Genomic DNA, 26,664 nt, shown 5'->3' on the forward strand with positions numbered 1-26,664 from the left:
TGGCACACCGACTGGCATTCAGAGTGTCCTCAGGCTGAGTCACTCCACAGCTACACTGGCAGGAGCGCGGCTCGGGCCGTGGTGCAGGTCTGGGGATCGACTCGTTCTCCTGTCTGAGCGGAGGGCCAGGGACGATGAGTCTCCCGCACTCATTACGCACACAGGCCTGCTCACCTTCCCTCATTCCTGCTGGAGTCCGTTTGCATTATTAATGTGATTGCTGTTGTGTGGAGAGGGCTCTGTTTATTCACGCCTCACTCTCTCTCTCTCTCTCTCTCCCCTACAGCGCGCTAAGATCGGTCATGCCCTCTCGAACGTCAAGGGGCCCTCGAGTGCGTGCCACGCAGTCAGAGTCGACCAGTGGCACGCCGCTCATAAGATCGACGTTGCCACGCCGCTCTAGACGACGTAGCCAACGCCGCTCATAGATCGACCGGTATGCACGCCAGCCTAGAGATCGCCAGGTTGGCACGCGCCATAGAGATCGACCAGGTTGGCAACGCGTCAAGAGATCGCGTATGCACGCCGCTCTGAGAGCAGGTACAACGTCCACTCATAGAGATCGACCAGGTTAGTGCCAACGCCCAGCTCATAGAGATCGACCAGTTGTGCAACCAGCTATAGAGATCGACCAGGTTAGTGCCAACGCCCAGCTCATAGAGATCGACCAGGTTAGTGCCAACGCCCAGCTCATAGAGATCGACCAGGTTAGTGCCAACGCCCAGCTCATAGAGATCGACCAGGTTAGTGCCAACGCCCAGCTCATAGAGATCGACGGTTATGCAACGCTGTCATAAGTCGACGGTTGTGCCACGCCGCTCAAAGATCGAGGTATGCCACGCCAGCTCATAGAGATCGACAGTATCGCCACACTTTAGAGTTGAGCAGGCTAGTGTCCCCACTCATATGGGTAACCTGCAGTGTAGTACTGTCCTTCTAGAAATCAAGCAGGTAAGTGCTGGCTCACAGCTTATAGGGATTGAAGAGGATAGGGCTAATTTCCATCGTATAGCATTGAGTAGGTTAGTGTTAGCACCCCGCTCACTGTAATTGAGCAGATTCACCCAGCTCATCGATATCAAGCAGGTTAATGCCTAGATGAAAGAGACTGAGCGGATTAGAGCTAGTGATCAGCTCATAGACTTTGAGTAGGTCACGCCTAGAATGCAGCTTGTAGAGATCAAGCAGATTAGTGCTAACAGCCAGCTCATAGAGAGTGAGTAGGGCCGTGCTAACACCCAGCTACTAGACTGTGGGTACTGTAGGCTATTGCTAGCACCCAGCTCATAGAGATTAAAAGGTTCTTTCTTGGCTCACAATAGGGTGTCGGTGGTGACTTTGTGTGACAGCAACTGCAGTTGGTCTGTCTTTATTTCCATTGTCAACTTGACGCGTTGTCTCCCTATATTTATCTAAATTTAGAATGTGAAGTTCTGGTCTTCAAGAAGCCACCGCAGTGCACTGAGAGGCTATAAAAAAATTTAACTGGTAACAAAAATAAAAAAGAACAATTTGAACAATTTATTTAAGCATTTATTGAAAGGTTATATATTGCCAGAATTGGGGGGGGCATTCTACAGGAATAATGGTATTTGGAACTGCAATATGTCTTGAAATTGCATTTTTGCATTCAAACCTTAGGGTACAGTATTAATTAACTTTTAAATTAATGAATCCACACAAATGCCAGCTTTACTGTATTTAAATTACGTTCATGCATTCACTCAGAGTGCTTGCATCACCCTTTTTGGTGTTACTTGTTCCTTAAACAATATTAAAGGCTTTTCAGAAGTCTATTTCTCTGTTCAATCAGGCCGATGGGCAAAACAAAAAAAAGGCTAATGATAATGCAGTATCAGATAATTTGGGTATTTTCACAGAATTGCCAAATCCGGAACAATTTCCCATTCATTCCATTGTAAAGAAATTGTATATTTGTATACACATATTATATAAGTAAAATGTTGGCAGATGGGCCCTAAACTAACTGACAATTGCCCTATAAAGATGCATCATTTACAGAGGCAGCCGGCTTCTGTTGAACATCGCATCGATGGCGACACGTACTGTCATCGGCGGACTCTGTCCCATTCTCTTATGCAATTAAGCGGATTCTAATGTACGGTAGCTAATTTAGTATGTCTAAGGTTGCAGTCAAAACTTTAAACTAAATGAGAAGCGGTATGTCAGTAAGGTGTTCTTTGCAATTTGGCTTTAAAAGCACTTATAGAAAATCCTAGTTGAGCTGGTTAATGCTAGCACCAGCTTGTAGAGATTGAGCAGGTCAGTGCTAGCATCGACTTGTAGAGATTGAGCAGGTCAGTGCTAGCCTCAGCTTGTAGAGATTGAGCAGGTCAGTGCTAGCATCGACTTGTAGAGATTGAGCAGGTCAGTGCTAGCCTCAGCTTGTAGAGAGTGAGCAGGTCAGTGCTAGCAGCGACTTGTAGAGATTGAGCGGGTTAGTTCTAGAGATTGAGCAGTTTTGGCAGGTTTGTTCAAGTACACTGTGTATAGCCACTGTGTTTTCTCTTGAATAAAATGTTGGAACAGTGCATGGAACTACTCATTTTCTCAACTGTAATTTATTCCAAAGAACAACCAAAAAGGACAAAACGAAAATAAAGCTTGTGTCTGGTATGCATTGCAACGTTACAGCTGCAATTGGCATGAAAGGCCAGCAGTCTCCCCCAGGACCACAGTGTTGGGCAGTTTCTCCTCTCCCTCCTTGTGAAAGATTGTTTTTAAATGCTGCTTTTCATACAAGTAAACAAGGTGCCACTGTGAGTGTGGTTTTTTTTACTCTATAGCAGTGGTAACCAACCCTATTTCTGGAGATCTAGTGTCCTGTACGTTTTCATTCCAACCCTAACAAAACACACCTCTTTCAACGGCTAGAGATCTTGTTGAGCTGTTAATTAGTGGAGTCAGGTGTGCCAAATTAGGGCTGAAATGAAAACCAAAAGGATGGTAGATCCCCAGGAACAGGGTTAGTTACCCCTGTTCTATAGGAATACAAACTCAGATTCTAGAAACTGTTGATCAAGCATGTTGCACATGGATGCCATCTGTCAACATTTTATGAAACTTTTGATTGAGTTTATTTGATTCAAAATGAATATCTGTCCACCGGGGCACCTTTTTCTCTACAATATCTTGGTTCTTATTTTTTTTAAAAAGCAGTGATTAATATACAATCTACCAAAAAAGTCTGTTTGAATCTATCCTCTAAAAATGAGCAATATAGGGTACTGATGTGCATTCCTGGAATCACAGATCAGTTTAGAAACTTGCACGTGTCCCTTTTGAAGTTCATTGGCCAGTTCAAATTATATCTTGAGTGACTTTCACTTTATGTAGGCTGTGTGTGTTCACTTTTACTAAAATTGCACTTGAAATTGTTGGACAGTATTGAGGCTCCTCACAGGCTGGGTTGGTTCCTTTCTGAGATTTTCTCTTTTTAACCTTCGTCACGCTCTGACAATCATCAGATTAGGCCATTTTGACAGGAAAATTTCCACCTCAGGAGCTTCAGTTACTGAGGAGAGTCAGGAGACCGGTCCCACACAGTGATCCAATCGATGATCAGTTTATTAAGACGCATGCATGTGGAGTTCAGCATCAACCGCTCTCTCTCTCTCTCTGGGGCTGGATATCATTAGGGGCAGACTTCTGAGGTCCTCGTTTATCCCTGAGTTCCCCGTTTCCAAGGCAACACGCACACAACCTGCTCTTCTTTCTGTGAATTGAACTCTTGATGCTCCAGGCCTTGCCAGAGACCTTGGAGAGTTCTGGCATCGCCTAACCCCTCCCCGCAAGCGTACTTCTTTCAGGGGATGCTGGTTTGCTGAAAAGAGAAGAGAAATATATATATTTACAGGCATTTAAGTTATAAAGGAACTAAGCCAATAGCTGAAATTGATGTACATAGGTGTTAATTGGAAAGTAGGAGAAACTCTTGACCTCCATCAGTCTTATTACCGTTTCCCAGGTGTAATGAAGAGATATGGAGCCAATCAGTCAGATTCAGAGACACTGTCACTGTCAGTTGGTGACTCTGTCACTGTCAGTCGGAGACACTGCCACTGTCAGTGTCACTGCATGTACTGTATGTCCCGCAGGCCTCGAATTTGCCCTAGGGCAGGGGTGCACAGACTTTGTCGCCGATGACCAATAGATATCTGTCCGTGCTTTTCGCATGATAATTAATTGTTAAATTGCTGACGATAGGCAGGTTTTAATACCTAAAAGTTAAATGAAAGGAGCACAAGTTCCTGAAATTAGCAGGCAGTTAATCACTGAAAGCATAGTCCTACCAAAAGAATTTAAGGCTTTATCAATGACGCATAGTCTGGGTAAAGCGCTCAAAGCTGCCCGAGTCTTTTTTTTTAATGGGAGGTGTCTGCCACTTATCAATTTCCCAGTGGAAAACTTTGAACAAATTTTGAATGCTTATATTTGTATATATTGCTAATACTGCAAAACAGCCAATATTTCAATAAAGATACAGTGTCAAAAGCACAAAAAGACTGAATTACAATGATTAGCTAAAGTTCTTAAATGTCTTGTGTTGTATGAGCAGTAAACAAGTTAATAAGGTAGATTCGCTATCTCGTGGGGTATAGAAGGAATCACGCACCAGTCAACATTAAAGCAAGCATTTGCGTGATCATATGACATACACTGTCACATGTATTTCTGTTTAGCATTTATTTGTACAAACACAGAATAACATTGGCGAATATAGACACCACCTTGTGTGTTCAGGCCTAATTGCATTGCAGTGCTGCCATTGGCTACACGATACCACGAACCAAGTAGATGTCCCCCGTGACCTAAGTTTGGCTGACCGACCCGCAGTTTGTGCATCGCTGGCCTGAACAAGAACTTGCTAGCCAAGCAAGAGCTTCAAGGACAATTATTATAAGCAGTCTGGCAGAGCGCAGTTGGAATTACGCGGGTCGCCTCTCTCGCCACTGAAAATGAAAGACTTCCAGCGAGAGCGCCGCGGGAATGCCGCGTATGGTGTAAATCCAGGGTAACTCGTGATTTCACAGCCCAATAGAGACCCGCAGTTTGTGCACCGCTGCTGTTGGGTGAGGCCACTGGACTTGGCAATGTCTAAATTTCATAGGGCACCGAAGCCAAACCAAAAGTGAGTAGGCCAAAATGAAATTTGACCTGCGGCCTTTATGGCCGAAATAGCACGTTGTAAAAGCACGTATCCCATCCATCCAATCAGAAGTAATTGTTGCTAATTGTTGGTAGTAATGTTAGCTCTGCAGCTGGCTAGCTGGCTAATGCTTAGCCGCAGCTAAATTGATCACTGAAAAAGTGCTAATCCTACTCTGAGTAAACGGTTGTTTGTCAACAGTACTAATTTTGGCTATGTAGCTAGCCAATTAAAACGTTTGAAAAAAACGTTACATTCCGTAAGAGGATTTGGAAGGGCTCACCTCGGGGATTTCTTTCACCGGAGCTCTCTCCCGTTAAGGATGGTGTCACTACACACGCGGCAGAGGAAGTGTTTAAAGTGCAGGGAGCCGAGCCTGGCAGCCAGCAGTGCAGGGCTGGCTGACAGGAGCACCGTGGGAAAACGCTGCCGAACAGCGCCGCTTTGACAGGCAGCGAAGAAAGAGACGTACTTTTTCCACAAGCAGGGACGGGCCTCTTTTTTTCCCCCTCCTCTTCCAGAAGGGCCCCACAACCGTACAGACTTTAAGACAGGCCAGGCGGGTTGCTATTTTTGATAGGGCATTTACGTCAACGTGCAGGACATCCACGGAAATGGCCGAACAGCCACTACGTCAATTTGAGCTCAGAAGCAGTGACGTTGCTTTTGATACTCTGCCTGTTTGAGCTGATTTTCTCAACCGATTAAACATTAATGAATGTCTTCAGCATTAAGGAGGGGTGAGGCTAGATATTATCTGACACTGCAACCATGGCTTTAAATCAAACAGTACATGAATCATTATTAAAGTGTACAGCAACACCAGCTTAATGCCTGACTCCGCCCATTTCACAAATTTTATTACGTGCTGCAATAAAAACAAAAATGTGAAAATACTACAATTTGAAAACTATAACGTTACAATTTTAAATTCTGTGTACGTACATGTATAAGAGCTAACTATCTAAAGCTTAACAACAGGCAAACTGTAACTGTACTATTAACAACCTACTAAAGTGCCAAATATAGAGCTAAAGAACGGTACTGAAAATGGATCAAGGAAAGACTAAAAGGGATCTCTAGCTAAGTAAATCTAAAGAGAAATAACACTATCCTGGCTGTCACAAACCTGACCGTGGGGTGGAGATGGGGCTTTGACTTGTAGACTTGTAGCTTGTGTAGATGCAGGTTTTTTTTTACCTGCTTCCATGTCACGGATGTGGCTCATGGCAAAACAAAACCAAATTTCACCTTTGGGTGGCAGTACATGGCTCTGGCAGGGCTTGGGTTTTTGTTCTTTTTAACAACAGGACTAAAGTGATGTATCAAATGGAGACAGGATACTCGGCTTTAGAACTCAAAAAACGCGGTTTAGTTACCCCTTTAATGGTGGAAATGTCTGACATAAAATGTGACTTGATAGGAATTGTTAGACATAAATGTTTTTTGAAAAGAAAATTTTGTATTTTAATTTACTTGTGCCTCGTTGTTTTGTCATACAGGTAGAAGATTATTTTTCTCTTTCTGTTGAACCGTGGTAAAACCAGTTACATTCGCACACTGGATTACAGCTCCCAATACTTTATTGACTAAAAAAGCAAAGCAACTTTTCAACCCAACAGGGATTTCATCATTCAAATGATGGTCATTGCCCGATGAAGACCCTGTTGGGTTGAAACGTTGCTTTGCTTTTTTTAGTCAATAAAGTATTGGGAGCTGTAATCCAGTGTGCGGGTATCCATTTGCTTTCAATCTTCACATGTACTTTTATCCTGCACCTGGCCAAATACTGGTTGGATGTGCACACAGCTACTCTACTGTGCTTTAAACCAGTTGTATTCTCACGCAGGATGGAAGTTCATTCTCATTACTGTGTAAAAGGTTAAACAATCTCTCATCACCGCTGTTCTCTGTTCACAGAAAAAGCCCCTGTCCTCCATCATCAGGGAAGTGTGTGACGGGTGAGCATTTCCTGTCCTTGTGTACACACACACATACACACTGACACACACACACACTGACACACACACACAGGCGCACACGCACACACACACACACACACACACTGACACGCACACGCACACACACACACACACACACACACTGACACACACACACACTCTCTCTCTGCTGTTTCCTGTCCTGGCCCCGGGTCCTGTCCGGTTCGGGGTCGGCTGGTGTTGTCAGAAGCCCGTGCCCACGCCGTACGCGACGCACGCGCGGGTTTGACGCTACGCGAGGTTGCGTCGGAGACCGAGGCCGACGCGGACCCAGACGGAGCGGAGGAGAGCGCAGCCGTCAGCTTGGGCAGAACCAGGCCTCAGACGCGCGTCTCGGTCGCGGCGCGCGGCGCGCGCTATCCGTGTCCGCGTTCGCCGGGCCGCCGCTCTGCGCTTCAGCGGCGGGCAGTTTGGCGCTAGCAGGGCCGCGTCCGCCCCGTCGCGTTTCTGGGCTGGCTCTCCCGGGCAGGGTTTTGGGAGTTTAGGACGCCGCGCCGGGTCTCCTGGGCCTTTTTCAGTTACAGTTCAGTCGAGGTCCGTTTCTTTCTGGGTTCTCGTGTGCTGCCAGAAAGGCTGCAGTCCAAGCCTCCCTCTCTCTTCCCCCCCCCCACCCCACTCCCCCTCCCCAGACTGCCTTTCTGCTAAACTGAGGGACTAATGAAGGCGCGTAATGGCTGGCAGATGGGACACAGGCCCGGCTCTGGAACGGCTCGCTGGTTATGCAATCATCCCAATTACATCTCCTCCCCTCCCTCCCTCCCCACCCTCCCTCCCTCCGTTCCCTCTCTCCCTCTCTCCGCGTTCTGTCGGCACACCTCATTTGTCCCGTCCCTGCGACTGCGGCGGGCCGGCTCTCCCTGCGTCGTTATCTCTGCTTCTGCCTCTCCTCTCGTCTCTGTGCCTCTCTCCCGCTGCTCTTCCCTCTCTCCCTCCTCCTCTGCGGCTCCGTTGCCTCCCACTCCTTTTCCCTCGCATCCGAAAGCGCGCTCACGCGCTCGCCCACTTTGTTCCTCCGTCTCTGTGTCCCCCCCCCTCCATCTGGATCCCTCCATCTGCGCGGGGGAAAATGGCGGTATGGACGCTTTGCGTGCCGGTAATGGCCCTGGGGTGGAGAGTGCCGCGGCGTGTGAAGGAAAATGAAATAAAACCTGAGGAGCATTCAGAGGACTCCTTTTACAGGGCAGGACGCTGTGCCTGTACCTCTCTCTGTAGCATCTGTAGAGTTTGGGATGTTCCTGTACCTCTCTCTAGCCTCTGTAGTGTTTGGGCTGTACCTCTCTCTAGCCTCTGTAGTGTTTGGGCTGTACCTCTCTCTGCAGCCTCTGTAGAGTTTGGGATGTTCCTCTCTCTGCAGCCTCTATAGATTTTGGACTGTTCCTGTACCTCTCTCTAGCCTCTGTATAGTTTGGGCTGTATCTCTCTCTAGCCTCTGTATAGTTTGGGCTGTATCTCTCTCTGCAGCCTCGGTAGAGTTTGGGATGTTCCTGTACCTCTCTCTAGCCTCTGTATAGTTTGGGCTGTACCTCTCTCTAGCCTCTGTTAGAGTTTGGGATGTTCCTGTACCTCTCTCTAGCCTCTGTATAGTTTGGGCTGTATCTCTCTCTGCAGCCTCGGTAGAGTTTGGGATGTTCCTGTACCTCTCTCTAGCCTCTGTATAGTTTGGGCTGTACCTCTCTCTAGCCTCTATAGATTTTGGGCTGCGCCTGTACCTCTCTCTAGCCTCTGTATAGTTTGGGCTGTACCTCTCTCTGCAGCCTCTGTAGAGTTTGGGATGTTCCTGTACCTCTCTCTAGCCTCTGTATAGTTTGGGCTGTACCTCTCTCTAGCCTCTATAGATTTTGGGCTGCACCTGTACCTCTCTCTAGCCTCTGTATAGTTTGGACTCTTTCCTTCTCTAGCCTGCATAAAATAGCACTGATAGGTTTAGTGTCACTGGGGAGGCCTGGGGGGCACAGGCTTCCCCTCTATAACCAGGTTTTTGGAAGGAACCCTTAATTCCCACTGCGGCTTCTTTTTAGCCTTTATTGCTGATTATTTGGAGCTCTTGTCTCTCACAGTTAGGCTTTCTTCCCCGCTTCCGTATTGTCCCGTAGAGCGTGTTCCGATGTCTCCGTAAGTCATTACACAGAGACTGGGGGTGAGCTGAAACTGAGCGCGTGCGACAGGCCGTGCCGTCACGCGGGCTGTGCTTCGGGGGCGGGGCCACAGAGTCGCCGGGGGCGGGGCCACAGAGTCGCCGGGGGCGGGGCCACAGAGTCGCCGGGGGCGGGGCCACAGAGTCGCCGGGGCCTCTCTGAGCGCCGGCCTTCTTCTCGTTTCCGCAGCTGGTCGCTGTCGGGCTCGGAGCAGTTCGCCCTGCGCTACGCCGACGGGCCCCAGCTCTACATCACCGAGCAGGTGAGCCCCCGCAACGCACCCGGGTGTCACGTCAAGCACACCTGGCCCCGCTTTGCTAATTAGCGATGACTTCAGGCCTTTGAAAATGTCACATTTTGTCATACAAGTGTATTTTGTATTTCCCTTCAGTGACACAACATCGGTGTGATGGTTGTAATATAAATGTATCCCTGAACAGTTCTGAACACCCCTGTTATGTTCCGGCGTGTTCTTTTCCTCGTGCGGACACACAAGGCTGATATGGCTTGAGGTGCTTGGTTTAGTCTCATGGAACCTCAAGTGTGTTAAATGTTGTTTTTGCCGTGAGGAACAGTGCTACTCCTGTAGCGACCCGCCATTGGCACCAGTGGCCTTAAATTCACCGCACTGGAGCACAACACCGCAGTAACTGTGATTCGAATTTATCCTTCTGATAAAAATGAGTTCTGTGTTCCGCGCCCTCACGGATTACGGTAGTCTTGACAGGTTTTAGGCAAGAATAATAATGATGATGATGATGATGTAATGTATTGACCTTATACAGTGTATTCCTTGGATCCTGTGGATAGGGGATAACTCCTCCGCTGCCGTTTGGCTGTAGGCTGTACTTTTTCCCCGGTTTTACCGCTTCGGTGTTTGCTTCTCAGAGTCGTGGCGAAATCAAGAATGGGACCATTCTGCGCCTGGCCATTTCTCCAGTAAGCCCCTTCCCCCTGTGTTCAGGGGGACCCCTGTCCGTGTTTACACACATCTCACGTCCTCCTAAGACCCGGACATTAGTAGGGGACCGGAATCTCTGGTCGTCATCTCAAAAAGGATAAATTGTGCTATGCTGAAACTTACACTAGAAGGGACATTTGATAAAAAAAATAAAATACTGCTTTGAAAATATTTACACTGCAACATGTTTTTGTTATTCAAGACACTGGTATTATGTCAAAAAAATGAAAAAAACTTTTTTATTGCCGGGTCTCTGGTGGATAAGCGGTGACTGCACTTGTGATAATAAGCAGTCATTTTCAGACTGTTTAGAAGATACGTGGGTATGGGGACATTTCAGGAGTCTACCTGCCGTTCTGTGTACTGATTAGTACAGTGTAGCACTGTGACCCTGTGACTGTAGTGTACTGTTTGCTCAGTGTTGAGTCGTGACTCTGTGACTAGTGTACTGTTTGCTCAGTGTTGAGTCGTGACTCTGTGAGTCTAGTGTACTGGTTAGCGCAGTGTAAGCTGTGAAAATTGAGCGTGACTCTGTAGTGTACTGTTTGCTCAGTGTTGAGTCGTGACTCTGTGAGTCTAGTGTACTGTTTGCTCAGTGTTGATTCGTGACTCTGTGAGTCTAGTGTACTGTTTGCTCAGTGTTGAATCGTGACTCTGTGAGTCTAGTGTACTGTTTAGTGCAGTGTAAGCTGTGAAAATTGAGCGCGACTCTGTAGTGTGCTGTTTAGCGTGACTCTGTAGTGTGCTGTTTAGCGTGACTCTGTAGTGTGCTGTTTAGCGTGACTCTGTAGTGTGCTGTTTAGCGTGACTCTAGTGTGCTGTTTAGCGTGACTCTGTAGTGTGCTGTTTAGCGTGACTCTGTAGTGTGCTGTTTAGTGCGACTCTGTAGTGTGCTGTTTAGCGTGACTCTGTAGTGTGCTGTTTAGCGTGACTCTGTAGGGTGCTGTTTAGGTGACTCTGTAGTGTGCTGTTAGCGTGACTTGTAGTGTGCTGTTTAGCGTGACTCTGTAGTGTGCTGTTTAGTGGCATCTGTAGTGTGCTGTTTAGCGTGACTCTGTAGTGTGCTGTTTAGCGTGACTCTGTAGTGTGCTGTTTAGCGTGACTCTGTAGTGTGCTGTTTAGCGTGACTCTGTAGTGTGCTGTTTAGCGTGACTCTGTAGTGTGCTGTTTAGCGTGACTCTGTAGTGTGCTGTTTAGCGTGACTCTGTAGTGTGCTGTTTAGCGTGACTCTGTAGTGTGCTGTTTAGCGTGACTCTGTAGTGTGCTGTTTAGTGCGACTCTGTAGTGTACTGTTTAGTGCGACTCTGTAGTGTGCTGTTTAGCGTGACTCTGTAGTGTACTGTTTAGTGCGACTCTGTAGTGTACTGTTTAGTGCGACTCTGTAGTGTGCTGTTTAGCGTGGTGTAAATAGTGACCCCCGTGCTCCGCAGACCCGCGCCGCGCGGCAGCTGCTGGAGAGGATTCAGTCTCACGGGATTGACGCGCGGCTGGAGGCCCTGAAGGAGCTGGCCAAGCTGTCCGCGGACCCCACCTTCGCCACCGAGTTCATCAACATGGAGGGCATCGCCACCCTGGCCAGGCTGGTGGAGAGCGGCACACAGTCAGTATCGTAACGCACACACACTCCCTCTCCCACACACCTGTACAGGCGCACACCTGCGGAACACTGAGTCACAGACGCCATTCAGCACGAGGGTTTTACTGTGAGTCACGGAGACTGTATTTGGGGCTGGGTTTTACTGTGTTAGAGGGAGTCAGAGATACTGCGTTTAGCGCAGGGTTTTATTGTGAGTCAGAGAGACTGTGTTCAGAGCAGGGGTTTTACTGAGAGTCAGAGATGCTGTGTTTAGCGCAGGGGTTTTACTGTGTTAGAGAGACTGTGTTCGGTGCAGGGGTTTTACTGTGTGTCTGAGAGATTGTATTCATTGCAGGCGTTTTACTTTGCATCAGAGACTGTGTATCAGATCGTGTCCAGTGAATCAGGAGAGAGGCTGAGTCATCTCCCTCCGGTGGCTATCTATAACAGCTCCTATCAGATCGAGAGCCTGGTGCCAGCCAAGGGGACGTCTCTGTATGTTCAGGAGATCATCAGACCCTACGGTCCTGCCGGTCCTCTCCGTTCTGCTGCCTCCGGGCACCTTTTCAGCTGCAGATCGCACGCTGGATAAGAGCTGCAGATAAGAGACTGTAATGCACTGAGGGTGGTTCACAGCAGGGCTTCTACTGTACGCGACAGAGAGAGTGTTCAGTGCAGGGGTTCTGCTGTGAGTCAGGGAGACTGTTCAGCGCTCGGTTTTTACTTTGACTGTGCTGAGCGCAGGGTATTTACTGTGTGTTCAGCGCAGGTTCTTACTGTGTTCTGCACAGGTTCTTACTGAGAGTGAGACTGTGTTCACCGCATAAATACATATTTTAATTTTTTTTTTTTTACAGTGTGTTTGCATGGGATGTGAATGTGTACCAGTTTGGCATTTTGTCCTTTATATGCGTAACATTTATAAGATAATTGATCATAGAAAAAGCGAGAGAGCTTTTACTGTGAGTCAGAGAGAGTGTGTTCAGCACAGGGCTCTTTCTCTGAGTCATATAGTCTGTGTTCAGGGCTGTTTTTCACCCCCCCCCCCATTTGCTGCAGCTTTGGGGAGATGCTGGCGTTCACCCTGACCGCGTTCCTGGAGCTGATGGACCACGGGATCGTCTCCTGGGACCTCATCTCCCTGTCCTTCATCAAACAGGTGCGTCCCGCCCAAACGCTGAACCCCCCCTTCCTCCTCCTCCTCCTCCTCCTCACGCGCAGTACCCCTGAGCTTTCCCTGGCTCTGCCGCGCACTTCCTGCCCGCGATTAAAGCGATCCGAGCGATTGTTCGAGGCCGGGTCGCCATTGTTCTCCTCTTCTGTCTTCGAAAAGCCTGCGAAGAATAAACTGGCGACGGAACCCGTCAGCGGCGTTCGAAGCCTCCGCTGTCGGTTCCGACGCGTCGGGCTTCGCGCGAGGAGAAAAACATCTCGTTAGCGTCGCCCCGGAGCTGCGTCGCTCACAGCTGCGTAGACGCTAAGGAGGAACGCGTTCGCACCGCGCGCAGAGAAGCAAGAATACGTTTTACCGGAGGAAAAAGACAACTTGAGGAGACGAGAGTGCGTCAGAAGGAGTCCGCCTGCGTGGAAGATCGCTCACGCTTTGTGTTTCTCGTGGGGGGGGAGGGGGGCATTCTGGGATACTGGGAGTGGATTTGCGTGTGGAAGCGCACCGTACCTTTAATTGGTGTGAAAACGGGTGGGCCTGGGGACGCCGCGCGTCCTGCGTGTCCTGACGCGAGCGGCGTAGGAGGCCGCTGCTGTCGTCGTACTCCCCACCCCCCGTTTCGGTGGGAAAGCGCTGCTCTCTCGCCAATGCGGGGGATTAAAAAGCCAATCTGGAGCCCCTCCCCCCCCCTTTAAATAATGACCCCTGCCCACCCGCCGCCTCACCAGAATGGTTATTAAGAGCCGGCTGTGGCGACATGGCAACCCCCTGTGCTGTATGTCTGTCCATTCTCCTCCTTCAGCTGTCACTGCTCACCACTCTCACCACTGTTTCATCACCACAGCCAGAATCACCCGGTAAAACCAGACCAAAAGGACTCCATTTAACAAAACCACAGATTCCCTACTGAAAAACACAGCATTACAGGCACACCACACAGCTGTAGAGACTACAGGAAAACCACACAGCTGTACAGACTACAGGAAAACCACACAGCTGTGCAGACTACAGGAAAACCACACAGCTGTACAGACTACAGGAAAACCACACAGCTGTGCAGACTACAGGAAAACCACACTGCTGAACAGACTACAGGAAACCCACAAAAGACTCCTGCTAGGCAACACAGACTCCTTGAATGAAAAGCACAGCTGCCTGGTCTGTCTGCAGTAAAACCACACAGCCCCACAGATGTGCCCATTTGTCTGTCTGTCTAAGAACTCAACATGAAGCAGCCCATGCTAGGTGTTTCTGTCTGTCTGTCTGTCTGTCAGATTGCAGGCTATGTGAACCAGCCCAATGTAGACGTGTCTGTCTGTCTGTCAGATTGCAGGCTATGTGAACTAGCCCAATGTAGACGTGTCTGTCTGTCTGTCTGTCTGTCTGTCAGATTGCAGGCTATGTGAACTAGCCCAATGTAGACGTGTCTGTCTGTCTGTCAGATTGCAGGCTATGTGAACCAGCCCAATGTAGACGTGTCTGTCTGTCTGTCAGATTGCGGGCTACGTGAACCAGCCCATGGTGGACGTGTCCATCCTGCAGCGCTCCCTGGCCATCCTGGAGAGCATGGTGCTCAACAGCCACAGCCTCTACCACCGGGTGGCGCAAGAGATCACCGTGGGACAACTCATCGCACACCTGCAAGTGTGAGCACACACCCACGCACAGCAAGCAGTCGCGCTTCTCCGACTGGCCCCCCCGCCCGGCGGGAGGTGAACGTGCAGATAGATGTTGCTGTCTGTAGGCCTAGCGCTGGAGAGACTGTTTGTACGGCACTACAGTGTGCTTACTGGGAATCGGACCGGTGTTCTGTTCATGCTGGACTACTCCACCTGACGCTCTCATGCTATTACCGGCATTAGAAAATGGCTGAGTCGTTGGGCTCGGGTTCCATTTTAGTTCACCGGACGATAAACTGGAGACTTTCTGCCCGTTTTGCCTGCTGTGTTTCGGTGACACAGAGACAAATCGGGGAGTTTAAGGCTCAGTATTTCATGACTTGTGATGATTTGCAGCTTGACATAATAAGCAGCTGGTAGCGTAGCTGCATGCTGGCCAATAGTTTTTTTTTATTGGTTCTTACAAATCATCCATATAAAAGTGTTTATTTTCTTATTCAAAACAGAAAAAACACAACTTGTGAAACGACAGTCCCGAAAAAAAACTGCAGTTGGTTGTTTTACTAAATAAATAACAGTTTTTAATATACAACATGGGGAAAACAGCAGTCTTAAACACACAATATGAAAAAACAACAGTTTTAAATATACAACATGAGAAAAACAAGTCTTAAATACACAACATAAAAACAACTATCTTAAATATAAAACGTGAAAACAGTCATTAAAAAAAGAACATTAAATAAACGACAGCCTTAAATACACAACATGAAAAAGTCAAACTCACGGCGTGAAAATAAGTGTTAAAAAACTTAAAAACACAACATGAGAAAAAACGGTCATTAAAAACGTAGATGGTTCCTGTGCGGGGGTTTCTTGCTTCGTTTGCAGATGCAGTGGCGATGTTCTTCTCTGTGGGGCTGAACTAGGTAATCTGTTCTTTGCAGTCGTGCCATCTCCCATTTCTCTCTCGCCATTTTATTGTTTTCAGTCCAGCACAGTGCTGTCCTGGAGGAGGTTCTGGAGAGCGATATGGTCCACTGTTGACTTTTGATAGACCTTGATATTGCTTACCTCCCACGGGACCTGCTTAATGGTGTCGATTGTGCCTGTGGGATGAGCCGCACAGCTGTGGTTTAAGGGTTAGATAGATGTTAGGTAGACGGCATCTGAATAAGTGTTGCCACGGTGCAAGTCTAAGCCTTATTCATTATGGGATGTAAATGCAAAGGGAGCAACAGCCAGTGAAATGCAGTATGTAAATTAGGTCATCGCCTTTCAGCAGCACGGGCAGGCGCGCGATGATGTAACAGTGCAGATGGTTTCTAAGGCGATTTTGGGGGAATGTGACAAACATGGCCGCCACAAACTTTGCCGTGACAGCGAATCGTCGCAATGGAATCTCACAGGGGCTTCGAGTAAAGCTGAGATTCTCGACAGCGAAACTTCCTCCAGGAGAGGAGGCGGGCGGAAGCTCGTCCAGATTATTCCAGAAACGTATTCGGCTCAGCCTCTATTTTTAAATTCACGTTCCCTGGCAACTATATCTCGGCACTACAGTTTGAGTTTGTGAGCGGCGCAGTGGCACACCAGAACAAAGGCAAATGTTCCCAGCAGCATTGTTTTAAAAAATAAGAACATTTAAGTGTTTTGCTAAAAAGCACGATAGCCTATTGTTCATTTTAAAATCCAGCTGTCCAATCTCAAAACATTTTCACAGACTTGTAAAATAAAGTAGTTCCCGCTGTTGAATTAGTTTTTGCGTTGTTTGCTTAATAACATGTATATAAGTAAGACGGTGAAGCCAGTAGTACATATACGGCCACACCCCTTTGCCCAGGAACACCTTAATGGGTAAGACGCTCATCCATGTACAGGTTACGGAAGTGGAGAGATGTGGTGAAGCGCTGAGGAGATTGCAGATGAACTAGTCCAGTTTGAACGGTCCAAAAGCAGAACTCAGAAGGTCAGGAATATTGTTGGTCCCAGTTTTTTCTGGCAGGAATTCGGGTGGTTTTTAACCTGTTTCTGTCAAACTGCTTGATCCTGAGTGGAGGCAAGTGGGATGGTGTAGCTGTACTGCTGTAAGAGGGCTGTCAGTCTCAGGCTCGGCAGTAAGGTAACAGGGAGAGAATGAGCAGAGTGAGAGCTAGGTACTGCTAACTGTTTGTGCCGGCATGCACTCTCACACAGGTCCAATCAGGAGATCCAGACGTACGCCATCGCCCTCATCAACGCCCTGTTCCTCAAAGCGCCCGAGGACCGGCGCCAGGTGGGTGTGCGTCGCGTCCCCCTGCACCGCGCACCTGCGTCCGACCCGCGCACTCGTACACTCGGACACACACACGCACACACGCACACGCATGCTTTGCACTTCAACCCCTGCAGTTCTTCCTAATATGGGCACTGTACTTCCTGGCTGTCTTAATTTTAAATCTCTCTCTCTACTGTTTCACACACTGAGATCTCTCTCTTTCTCTCTCTCCACTGTTTCACACACTGAGATCTCTCTCACTCTCTCCACTGTTTCTCTCTCTGAGGTCCCTCCTTCACTACACTGCTACACTATTTTCTGACACCGGAGGGTGCGGATGGCAGGGATGTGTTGCTCTCTCTCAACACTCTGGTTCACTCCAGTGTTTTGTCGGTCTTCCTGGCTTCTCTATCCCTGCTGTGGTCTCCACATAGTTAGTTAGAGCACGTGTCCCAGCACTTTATAGATGGAGGCTCAGTGCAGGACAGGATGGCCAGACCAGTCAGCCTGGGCACCAGGGGTGCCAGCTCATCCCCCCCCCCGTCCCAGCCCACGCGTACTGCTCATGTCCAGGGCACTGACGCTGTGTTCATTACTCACCCAGCGCTGCTGCCCATTAAGCCCAGCTGAGCCACACACACTCAGTGCAGCGGTCCCTGCGGGTCACAGTGTGCTAAAGTGCCTGGCGAGTCTCATTAAATAAACATGAGCAGAGCCCGCTTCTATTGGTCAAACCTCAGGAGGCGCGGTTCTGTATCTATAACAGGAACGGCAAACAGACTTTTATCATACTATCAAATTATGGCCAGTTATTCAAATAGAGATATTTTTTTTGTGCCACTTTGAATAAGGAAAAAAAAGGAGGGGATTCAGTTACATGGCCAGGATCTGATCTGGTCTTTGAGAGAAAACAAAACAAACTTGATAGTTTATTCACTGTTCAATACAGGACCCCTGGGATTTTTATTTTATTTTATTTTATTTTATTTTATTTGACTAAATTTGGCGACAGTTTTCTGAACTGCATATACCTAATGAGGAATAGATAAATAAAACATTCTCAACATCAGGTAGGGAACTATTATCTGTTTATAAGTCTTGGTTCAGTTCGCCACCTTCAAAATGGCCGCAGTACTCCACCTAATTGTGACAAACACAGAAGTCAAGTTTCAGGAACGGTTCACGTCGCTCTCTGACAGCGGCAAAGCGCATTTCTGTTTCACGAGCTTCTGTCATCTCTCAGCTACGGTTTGGTTTTCGGTTGCTCGGCTTGTACCCGCACGTCTCCGCTCCCTGGCTCCGGCGCTCTGTCGCCCCCTGGCTGCTGCATGTGGTGGCTGCGCGCGATGCCTCTTGCCTGTTCTCGTGCCTGTGTGTAAGCGTGCGCTCTCTGTTTCCATTGCTGTCACGCCTGCATCCCCCGCTCCAAACCCGCCCGCAGGAGGAGCATACTAACCCGCTGGACCTGCGGCTCTCTGTGAGTACACATCACACCCCCCCCGCGTCTGCTCTCACTGACCCCTATTGGCAGGAGGTGTGCACTGCAGGCCTGTTTGAGCTGTCGGGTTTTTTAACAGTATACTGCACTGGTTCTTAAACTTTAACATCGGAGCCTAAATTATAAATACTATCTAGTTTTGCGACTCAGATTATAAATTTAGTACCTTTCTTGGACCTGTCAAATTGACATATAGCCTAGCCTAGCCTAGCCTAGCCTAGTGTACTACAGACTCATTCCGGGACCGACCTCATATGCTCCCGTGATCCATTCTGGGTCCCGACCCGTAGTTTAAGAACCACTGGTATACTGCATGAGGTGAGCAAGCCCCAGATTCTGTTTAGCCAGAATGCACTTTTGTCCATCACTTGTACTCAATAGCGTGAGAGAGTATGAGATAAGTGCATTGCAGCTATACTGAATCTGGGTCCATGTATGCTGTGTGTTTGATCCACATACAGCCTTTAAGAGACAGAGTCCCCACGAGCCCCTTCACTGTGACGCGCCCCGCCCCGCCCCGCCCCATCGCTTTTGCATCCCAGTTATCCCCTGACTCCTCCAGCCTTTTCCACCTTCACTGCGGGCAAGATTCTCTAAGGCAGCGGTCACGCCATAACGTTCGCTAAATCGCCGGGCCGTCGCCGCGGTTAGGCACGCCAACACACCGCCAGCCGACTGCTGAGATTGGTCCTAATTGGGCGACAACGAAATGAAATGGCACCACTTACAGTGGGAGACAGAATGGCCTGAAACAATATGGCGTGCTTCCTCGTCCAGATTACTGGGCATCAAGAAAGGGGTAGAAATGAGGAGAAGTGAGGAGCAAGTAACCGAGCTATATTTGAGGAACATAAAAGTTTTGCAGGTCAGAAAAATGGAGACGCGGGGTCGGAGGATTACAGCGTAGGAACGCAACGCCAACGGAGAGTGAAATGAATTAATCGGCCGTAGCGAAGCGAACAGCGGGAGACGCACAGAAAAGACGTTAGGCTTCCGTGTAGAAGATACTCCACTGCAACGTAACGTGGGCCAACGATAGAGGCGGTCCGACCGAGGAAAGAGTATTAATACGATAAAACAGCAGGTGGAGCGGTCCCTGCTAAATGAGTCATGCAGTGATGGCGGGGGGGGGGGATAGAAGGCCGCAGTCTGAAGGTAAAAACAGGATTTCGCGATCCCATCTATTCTCCACTGAACGAATGCACACAAGACAAGTGCTTCAACTCAGACATTTTAATACTGCTGTGTGATGATGGATTGATCAATAGTCCTGCATTCTTTCAGCCGTTGTGTTGAGAAGAAAGAAGCCACCCTCGTAACAAAGATGCAACCCAGTCAGGAAAACACTCCAGATCCAATTATCAGTGTCTTTCTGTAGAAAGGGCACGTCTGCTCACAACGCCGTGTTAAAAAAAGCATTACTTACAGCAATCCTTTATGCTTTCATAGAGAGGCTGTGCAACTGTGTGTCAGTACCAGAGGACACCCACCTCATTCTGTAAAAAAGTAGAATTTAGTTTCCCACCATCCAGCTGCACATTCCCTTTGTGCTTTTTGCTCAAGGCCCGTAGGAGTTTCTGGAAGATTCCTGCCGGTGATGCACTGGTGTCTGACTCGCACGGTTACTCAGCCAGCCCTTATCATGTAGATAAGACAATGAGCAATGCCGTACCAGACCGACCGTATGACCTGCAAAAACCAAATGCGAGGATAATAACATGGATGCAAACGTTAACATTTCGCAACAAAACAAATATCGTTTTTAGATTTTATATCTGCAAATAAATGAAGCAATTAGCAGAAATAATATATGTGTAAACAAAATGTCCAGCACGCGCACCAGAAATGTAAAGTTAAGAGCAAGTTCAGCAGAGTAGACGGGGAGTTTGATCTGCGTGGCTCAGTTTCCTCTCTCATATCCTCCAGTGGTGTGTTAATGGCGTGGCTGCGTCACCTGTATCGCTTATCCGTTCAGTTAACTGAACGAGGGTCAGTGCTGGGTGGAAGACCCTCTCCCGTCTTATTGGGGTTTTCCCCCGTCCTCTGTGTCCTCTGGTTCCAGTAGCTGCCGCCGTGTTTCAGAGAGAATTCCTCATTAACGTACGCTTTATTGAATGTGAGCGAAGCCCTATCCACGCTCAGCAAATTACTGCCTGCTGTCAGGAGTCCTCAGATTCCTCACAGGGCTGCGTGCTGTAATAAATTGCTCTGAGTACGTAGTAATGACTTAATTTGCATAATCTCCGCCCTGTATTTACCCTGTGTTCATCCCAGCTATGCGTGCGGATACAGAGATAGGAGCAGAAACTGAGTGTGTTTGTCTCTGCAGGAGATGGCAAGCACCCTGGCACAGAAACACCTGAGGTCCATCATCCTTAATGTGAGTGCTGGGTACAGACTGTCCTGGGAAATGACTGTGTGTTGGACACTGACTGTGTGGCACGATGTTGATACTGTGGCCGACTGTGTGCTGGGCACTGACTGTGTGCTGGGTACTGACTGTGCTGGGACTGACTGGCAGATGTCTGTAGGTACTGACTGTGGCGTACATGAGTGACACGGGTGTGCGGGACGTGTGTGGTATTGACTGGCTGGTACTGATGGGCCTGACTGTAGGATACTGAGTGGCTGACATACTGTGTGGACACTGGCTGTGTGCTGGACACTGACTGTGCTGGGTACTGACTGTTGTGCATTTTATTTTCTTCGAATAGCTTGGCCCTGTGTAGCTGGTTATTAGTGATAGCACATAAACCTATTTGCTGAAAGAACATAATCATTATTTTCCTCATGTTACACTCAACCGGCACTATTTTTACTCTCTGAAAATGGTGATTATATGGTGAGTGTGCAGTTTAAAACGAGCTTAACTGCTGAAATTAGCAGAAAAACTTTTGCAAGTAGCCAGCTTTTGTGTTGCCTGTGTGCTGTTCCACAGTCGAGCAGCCTTGGTGTGTATGGGGTCATGATGGCGTGTCATCCCTTCTCACCTCGTAGCACATCATCCGCGGCAACCGGCCAATCAAAGCCGAGATGGCGCACCAGTTGTACGTGCTCCAGGTGCTGACCTTTAACCTCCTGGAGGAGCGCATGATGACCAAGATGGATCCCAGTGATCAGGTGAGGTTCACACGAGAGAGCTCGGGCGAGCTGGAGGGGAGTAGTGTCCCTGTTTGGGCAGCAGGGGGCGCCTCATTGGCTGATGTCCCTGTCCGTCTCCCCCGCAGGCTCAGAGGGACATCATATTCGAGCTGCGCAGAATCGCCTTCGACGGCGAGAACGACCCCGGCGGCACGGAGAAGCGAAAGGCCATGTACACCAAGGACTACAAGATGCTGGGCTTCACAGTCAGTCGGCCGCCATTGCAGTATTACAACGTTACGCTTTGACACTAATATGGCATTACACCATTCCATTAATATGGCATTACACCATTCCATTAATATGGCATTACACCATTACATTAATATGGCATTACACCATTACATTAATATGGCACTATGTGTTCATCACACTAGTACTGTATTATATCATTACATTATGGCAACATTTCATTATTAAAGCATTACCTCATTAAATATTTACACCAGTAATAGTATTACACAATTATTTTATCACACTATTCCATTATTTCAGCATTACACCAATACATTATCTCAGCATGTTATTATGGCATTACATCATAACACCAGTACAGAATTACATCATCGCACCATTACATTCTTGCAGTGTTACATCATTACACCATTATATCACCAGGGCATATCACAGTTGGAGCCTCACAGCGTTACATCTTGGATTTCTTAGCCATTAGCAGCTGGAGCAGCTAGCGTCGTTAGCGAGACCGTACGTATGAGTGATCTCTGCTGTTTGCACAGAACCACGTGAACCCGGCCATGGACTTCACACAGACCCCGCCCGGCATGCTGGCCCTCGACAACATGCTGTACCTGGCCAAGCTGCACCAGGACACCTACACCCGGGTGAGAGAGTGCACACCGCCCCAACAGCGGGCTTCCCAAATACTAAACTAATTACAGTACAGTACAGTAATGAAACTGGAAGGTAGAAGTGCAAGCTGCCTGAATTTAAACCGGTCGTGTGTGTTCATGAGTATTTTGAAAGTGGGGATTCTGGCAGTGATTTAAAAAATGTATTATTTCATTAAATTTTTTGTCTTTCTAGATTGTTCTGGAGAACAGCAGCCGCGAGGACAAACACGAGTGCCCGTTCGGCCGCTGCGCTATCGAGCTCACCCGCATGCTGTGTGAGATCCTGCAAGTGGGAGAGCTGCGTGAGTGCAATTCACCCCCCCCCCCCCCCCACAACCCAGACACGCAGTGCATGCTGGGTAAACACACTGCATTACTGCACAAAGTGTGTCTGTAATGGTCATAACCAGCCAGGGGTCTCATTTTAATGAGATCATCTCTTATGAGATGCATTCATAACAGTACTGTTTAAGTGCTAATAACCTTATCTCTTATGGGATGCGTGCCTTAATAACAGTCTTATCCCTTGTGAGATACGTACGTGTAAGAAAATCTTTTCTTGTTGGGAGATGTGTAAATTACGGGATTATGTCTTCTGAGTCAGACGTTTCCCTTGATACAGTCAGACGCATTTAGCCAGTTTAAGGATGTGCGGTTCAATTAAACCAGACTTAGTCTGTGATATATTTATATTCAACCTTAAACCTCTGAAGACTGAAAAATCCAAGAACCGGGAAACTGCGTAGCCTCAAAGTTGCTGTGAAAACTTGTTGTGGGCTTACCTTTTGCAGAGAATCTTTTTGCCCGTCTCCAACTTCTCAGTCTTGACTATTTAAATATAACTGCTAACATATAATCAAAGAAATACATTTAGAAGTGAATTCAACATAAGTTGGTGAATAGAGGAATATTGTAATGCTCAATTCACGCAACATTTGAGTAAAGCAATAAAATAATATAATACTTTCCCATTTTGTTTACATAATACGTATAAAATTTTTAATGTAATTTTCGTGAAGAGGACAGAGACAAACATTGGTGAGCCATAATAATTTTTTCAGAGAGAATCCATTTTCAGTGCTAGCAGCAGAATTAACCATTGAAATGTTACTGGGTTACAGTATCCCATACAGTAAATAACTCCGCAGGTCTTTGGTGGTATTCTGGTGTGAATGATGATTAAGGAGCTCAATGTCATATGGTACTGTACGTGTACTGTAGCCTGCGTCTGGTTAAAACAGTTAGCCGCAGTATCGCTGCTTGCTGCGGATGACAGGCACAGGTGATAATGAGGTACTTCATTCTGGCCACAGGCTTTATTTATTTCATTTATTTCACAGGATAGTAATAAGGTTTCTTTTTTTCGCTACATACAGGTTGTTCGCTTAATTTCTGTTTCATTTCTGTATAACATTAAAACAAAGTTGTAAATCAGTTAATGTCGGTTTCTTAACATTGCAAAAATGAGCGACCCCCTAAGATGCAGTTTTTTTTCCCCTGCCAAGTTAAATTTGTGCTAAGTGCTGTTTGAATCTGTCCCATTTTCTCTTACAAGTGTTAAAACAAGTGTTAATAGTAGTATGCCCTATGAGATATGTGTTATTTTGACGGTGCAGACGGTGCAACACCTTCAGTTAAAACAGAGATGGAAACCTTTCTACAAAAATAGAATTTATTTTTAAAATACACCTGACACAGCGAGCACGCATCTTCCTGACTTGCACCGTGCACTTAAATTGCCTTAATTGGCTCATGATCTCGTTATGCAGTTTGATTGCATGCGTGAGAGGGGAAATTCTGAATCCATCGCATCACTTGCAAACGGGTTTCTGTGATCAGCTATTGACGGGTCTGTGAATGAAATGTAATTGAGGTCCTCTAGACGCATTCACGCGCACTTCTTTCATTGCAGTTAAAGTAGGCTTTTCCTTGAGCCCACCATTCTAATCAGTGGATCCATTGGAAGCTCTGAAGGCAGGTCCAGGCTCACCCTTCAGGTAGTGACGGTGCTGTTTCCTATGAGATGTGTGTCGGTGACACCGCTCTCTTCCTCTCCAGCAAACGAGGGCTGCAACGATTACCACCCCATGTTCTTCACTCACGACCGCGCCTGGGAGGAGTTCTTCTGCGTCTGCATCCAGCTGCTCAACAAGACCTGGAAAGAGATGAGAGCCACAGCTGAGGACTTCAACAAGGTCAGAGCCCAATGCAGAGAGGGTTCAGCAAGGTCAGAGCCCAACATGCAGGGAGGGTTCAGCAAGGTCAGAGCCCAAAGCAGGGAGGGTTCAGCAAGGTCAGAGCCCAATGCAGGGAGGGTTCAGCAAGGTCAGAGCCCAACGCAGGGAGGGTTCAGCAAGGTCAGAGCCCAACGCAGGGAGGGTTCAGCAAGGTCAGAGCCCAATGCAGGGAGGGTTCAGCAAGGTCAGAGCGCAATGCAGGGAGGGTTCAGCAAGGTCAGAGCCCAGCATGCAGGGAGGGTTCAGCAAGGTCAGAGCCCAACGCAGGGAGGGTTCAGCAAGGTCAGAGCCCAGCATGCAGGATTTAACAAGGTCAGAGCCTAGCACAGGGAGGGTTCAGCAAGGTCAGAGCCCAGCATGCAGGATTTAACAAGGACAGTAAATTGTAGTCATTACTTTAACAAAGTCAGTCCAGGAGCAAGTTCAGTGGTTACTGGCGAATACAAGTATGTGTGCGCACACCCAGGTGATGTTCTGGGGTGTGTGTGTGTGTAATGGGATGTGTGTGCGCAGGTGATGCAGTGGGATGTGTGTGTGTGATGTAATGGTGTGTGTGTGTCTGTGTGTGTGTAATGGGATGTGTGTGCGCAGGTGATGCAGTGGGATGTGTGTGTGTGATGTATTGGTGTGTGTGTGTGTGTGTGTAATGTATTGAAATGTGTGTGTGTGCCTGTGTGTGTGCGCAGGTGATGCAGGTGGTGAGGGAGCAGATCACTCGGGCTCTGGCCATGAAGCCGTCCTCTCTGGACCAGCTGAAGAGCAAACTGCGGGGACTCAGCTACTCTGAGATCCTCAGACTGCGGCAGTCCGAGAGGATGAGCCAGGACGACTTCCAGTCCCCACCCATCATGTGAGACCCGAGTGTGTGTGTGCGTGTGCGTGTGTGCGTGTGTGTGTATCAGTATGTGCGTGTAATGACTGTATCTGACAGTGAGCTCTGTGTGTATACGTGTCTGTGTGTGTATATGTGTGTATAATGACTGTATCTGACAGTGAGCTCTGTGTGTATACGTGTCTGTGTGTGTATGTGTGTGTATAATGACTGTATCTGACAGTGAGCTCTGTGTGTATACGTGTCTGTGTGTGTATATGTGTGTATAATGACTGTATCTGACAGCGAGCTCTGTGTGTATACGTTTCTGTGTGTGTATACGTGTGTATAATGACTGTATCTGACAGCGAGCTCTGTGTGTATACGTGTGTATAATGACTGTATCTGACAGCGAGCTCTGTGTGTATACGTGTCTGTGTGTGTATACGTGTGTATAATGACTGTATCTGACAGCGAGCTCTGTGTGTATACGTGTCTGTGTGTGTATATGTGTCTCTGTGTGTATACGTGTCTGTGTGTGTATATGTGTGTATAATGGCTGTTATCTGACAGCGAGCTGCGTGAGAGGATTCAGCCTGAGATCCTGGAGCTGATAAAGCAGCAGCGTCTGAACCGCCTGTGTGACGGCAGCTGCTTCCGCAAGGGCGGCAACCGCAGGAGACAAGGTGACTATACACACACACACACACTAGTGCGCATATACACACACGCATGTTGTGTGTGTTACTCTGTGGGGCTGCCGTGTGTGTCAGGGCCTGTCTAAACTCCCTTGCCTTCTCCTTCCCCCCTCTCCACCCCCGCAGATAAGTTCTGGTTCTGCCGCCTGTCTCTGAACCACAAGGTCCTGCACTACGGAGACCTGGAGGAGCCCCCCCAGGGGGAGGTGCCCTTCGAGCTGCTCACCGACAAGAGTGAGTCACCTGACCCTGAGTGCCACCGTCGGCAGCCAATGAGAGCGAGGCTTCGGTGTTGTAACAGACTTTCCTTTGCTTTTGCAGTCCCAGTGTCTGATATCAAGTCGGTGGTGACTGGGAAGGACTGCCCTCACATGAAGGAGAAAAGTGCCCTCAAACAGAACAAGGTAAAGACCGTCCTGTGCCCTCTACCGGAGAAAGGCCATCGTGTGTCCTTGCACGTGCTACACCTGCAGAGACGCACGCTAGAGCAAGTTAACTTTCTAAACCGCACAATTTATGGCCAAAAATAACTTGGGTAAAGCGTT

General features: G+C 48.1%; 1 protein-coding gene and 1 long non-coding RNA gene across 2 annotated transcripts; one reads left to right on the top strand and one right to left on the bottom strand.

Moving 5' to 3' along the window:
- Positions 1-438: 438 nt before the first annotated feature.
- elmo2 (engulfment and cell motility 2) lies at positions 439-26,664 on the top strand. Its single transcript, XM_064306092.1, has 20 exons — positions 439-496; positions 619-776; positions 7,088-7,131; positions 9,495-9,567; positions 10,194-10,244; positions 11,697-11,866; positions 12,902-13,001; positions 14,505-14,656; positions 16,823-16,901; positions 18,325-18,360; positions 20,711-20,761; positions 21,379-21,501; positions 21,609-21,728; positions 22,260-22,364; positions 22,567-22,675; positions 24,432-24,568; positions 25,297-25,460; positions 25,995-26,107; positions 26,246-26,353; positions 26,441-26,664. Exons 1-20 carry the CDS (start codon positions 439-441, stop codon positions 26,647-26,649), a joined length of 2,160 nt encoding a protein of 719 aa, XP_064162162.1. The 3' UTR covers positions 26,650-26,664.
- LOC135237634 (uncharacterized) lies at positions 2,564-6,033 on the bottom strand. Its single transcript, XR_010324880.1, has 2 exons — positions 5,454-6,033; positions 2,564-3,844 (listed from the first exon to the last, which is right to left on the bottom strand). It is a non-coding gene; the product is annotated as an uncharacterized LOC135237634 (long non-coding RNA).

Source organism: Anguilla rostrata, chromosome 13 (genome assembly GCF_018555375.3).
Source record: "Anguilla rostrata isolate EN2019 chromosome 13, ASM1855537v3, whole genome shotgun sequence".
Classification (NCBI taxonomy): Eukaryota; Metazoa; Chordata; class Actinopteri; order Anguilliformes; family Anguillidae; genus Anguilla; species Anguilla rostrata.

Coding starts and splice junctions, on each gene's coding strand:
- elmo2 (XM_064306092.1), top strand. CDS start 439: ATGCACGCCAGCCTAGAGATCGCCAGGTTGGCACGCGCCATAGAGATC. Junction 11,867..12,901: donor CTGGTGGAGAGCGGCACACA/GTCAGTATCGTA, acceptor CATTTGCTGCAG/CTTTGGGGAGATGCTGGCGT. Junction 22,676..24,431: donor CCTGCAAGTGGGAGAGCTGC/GTGAGTGCAATT, acceptor CTTCCTCTCCAG/CAAACGAGGGCTGCAACGAT.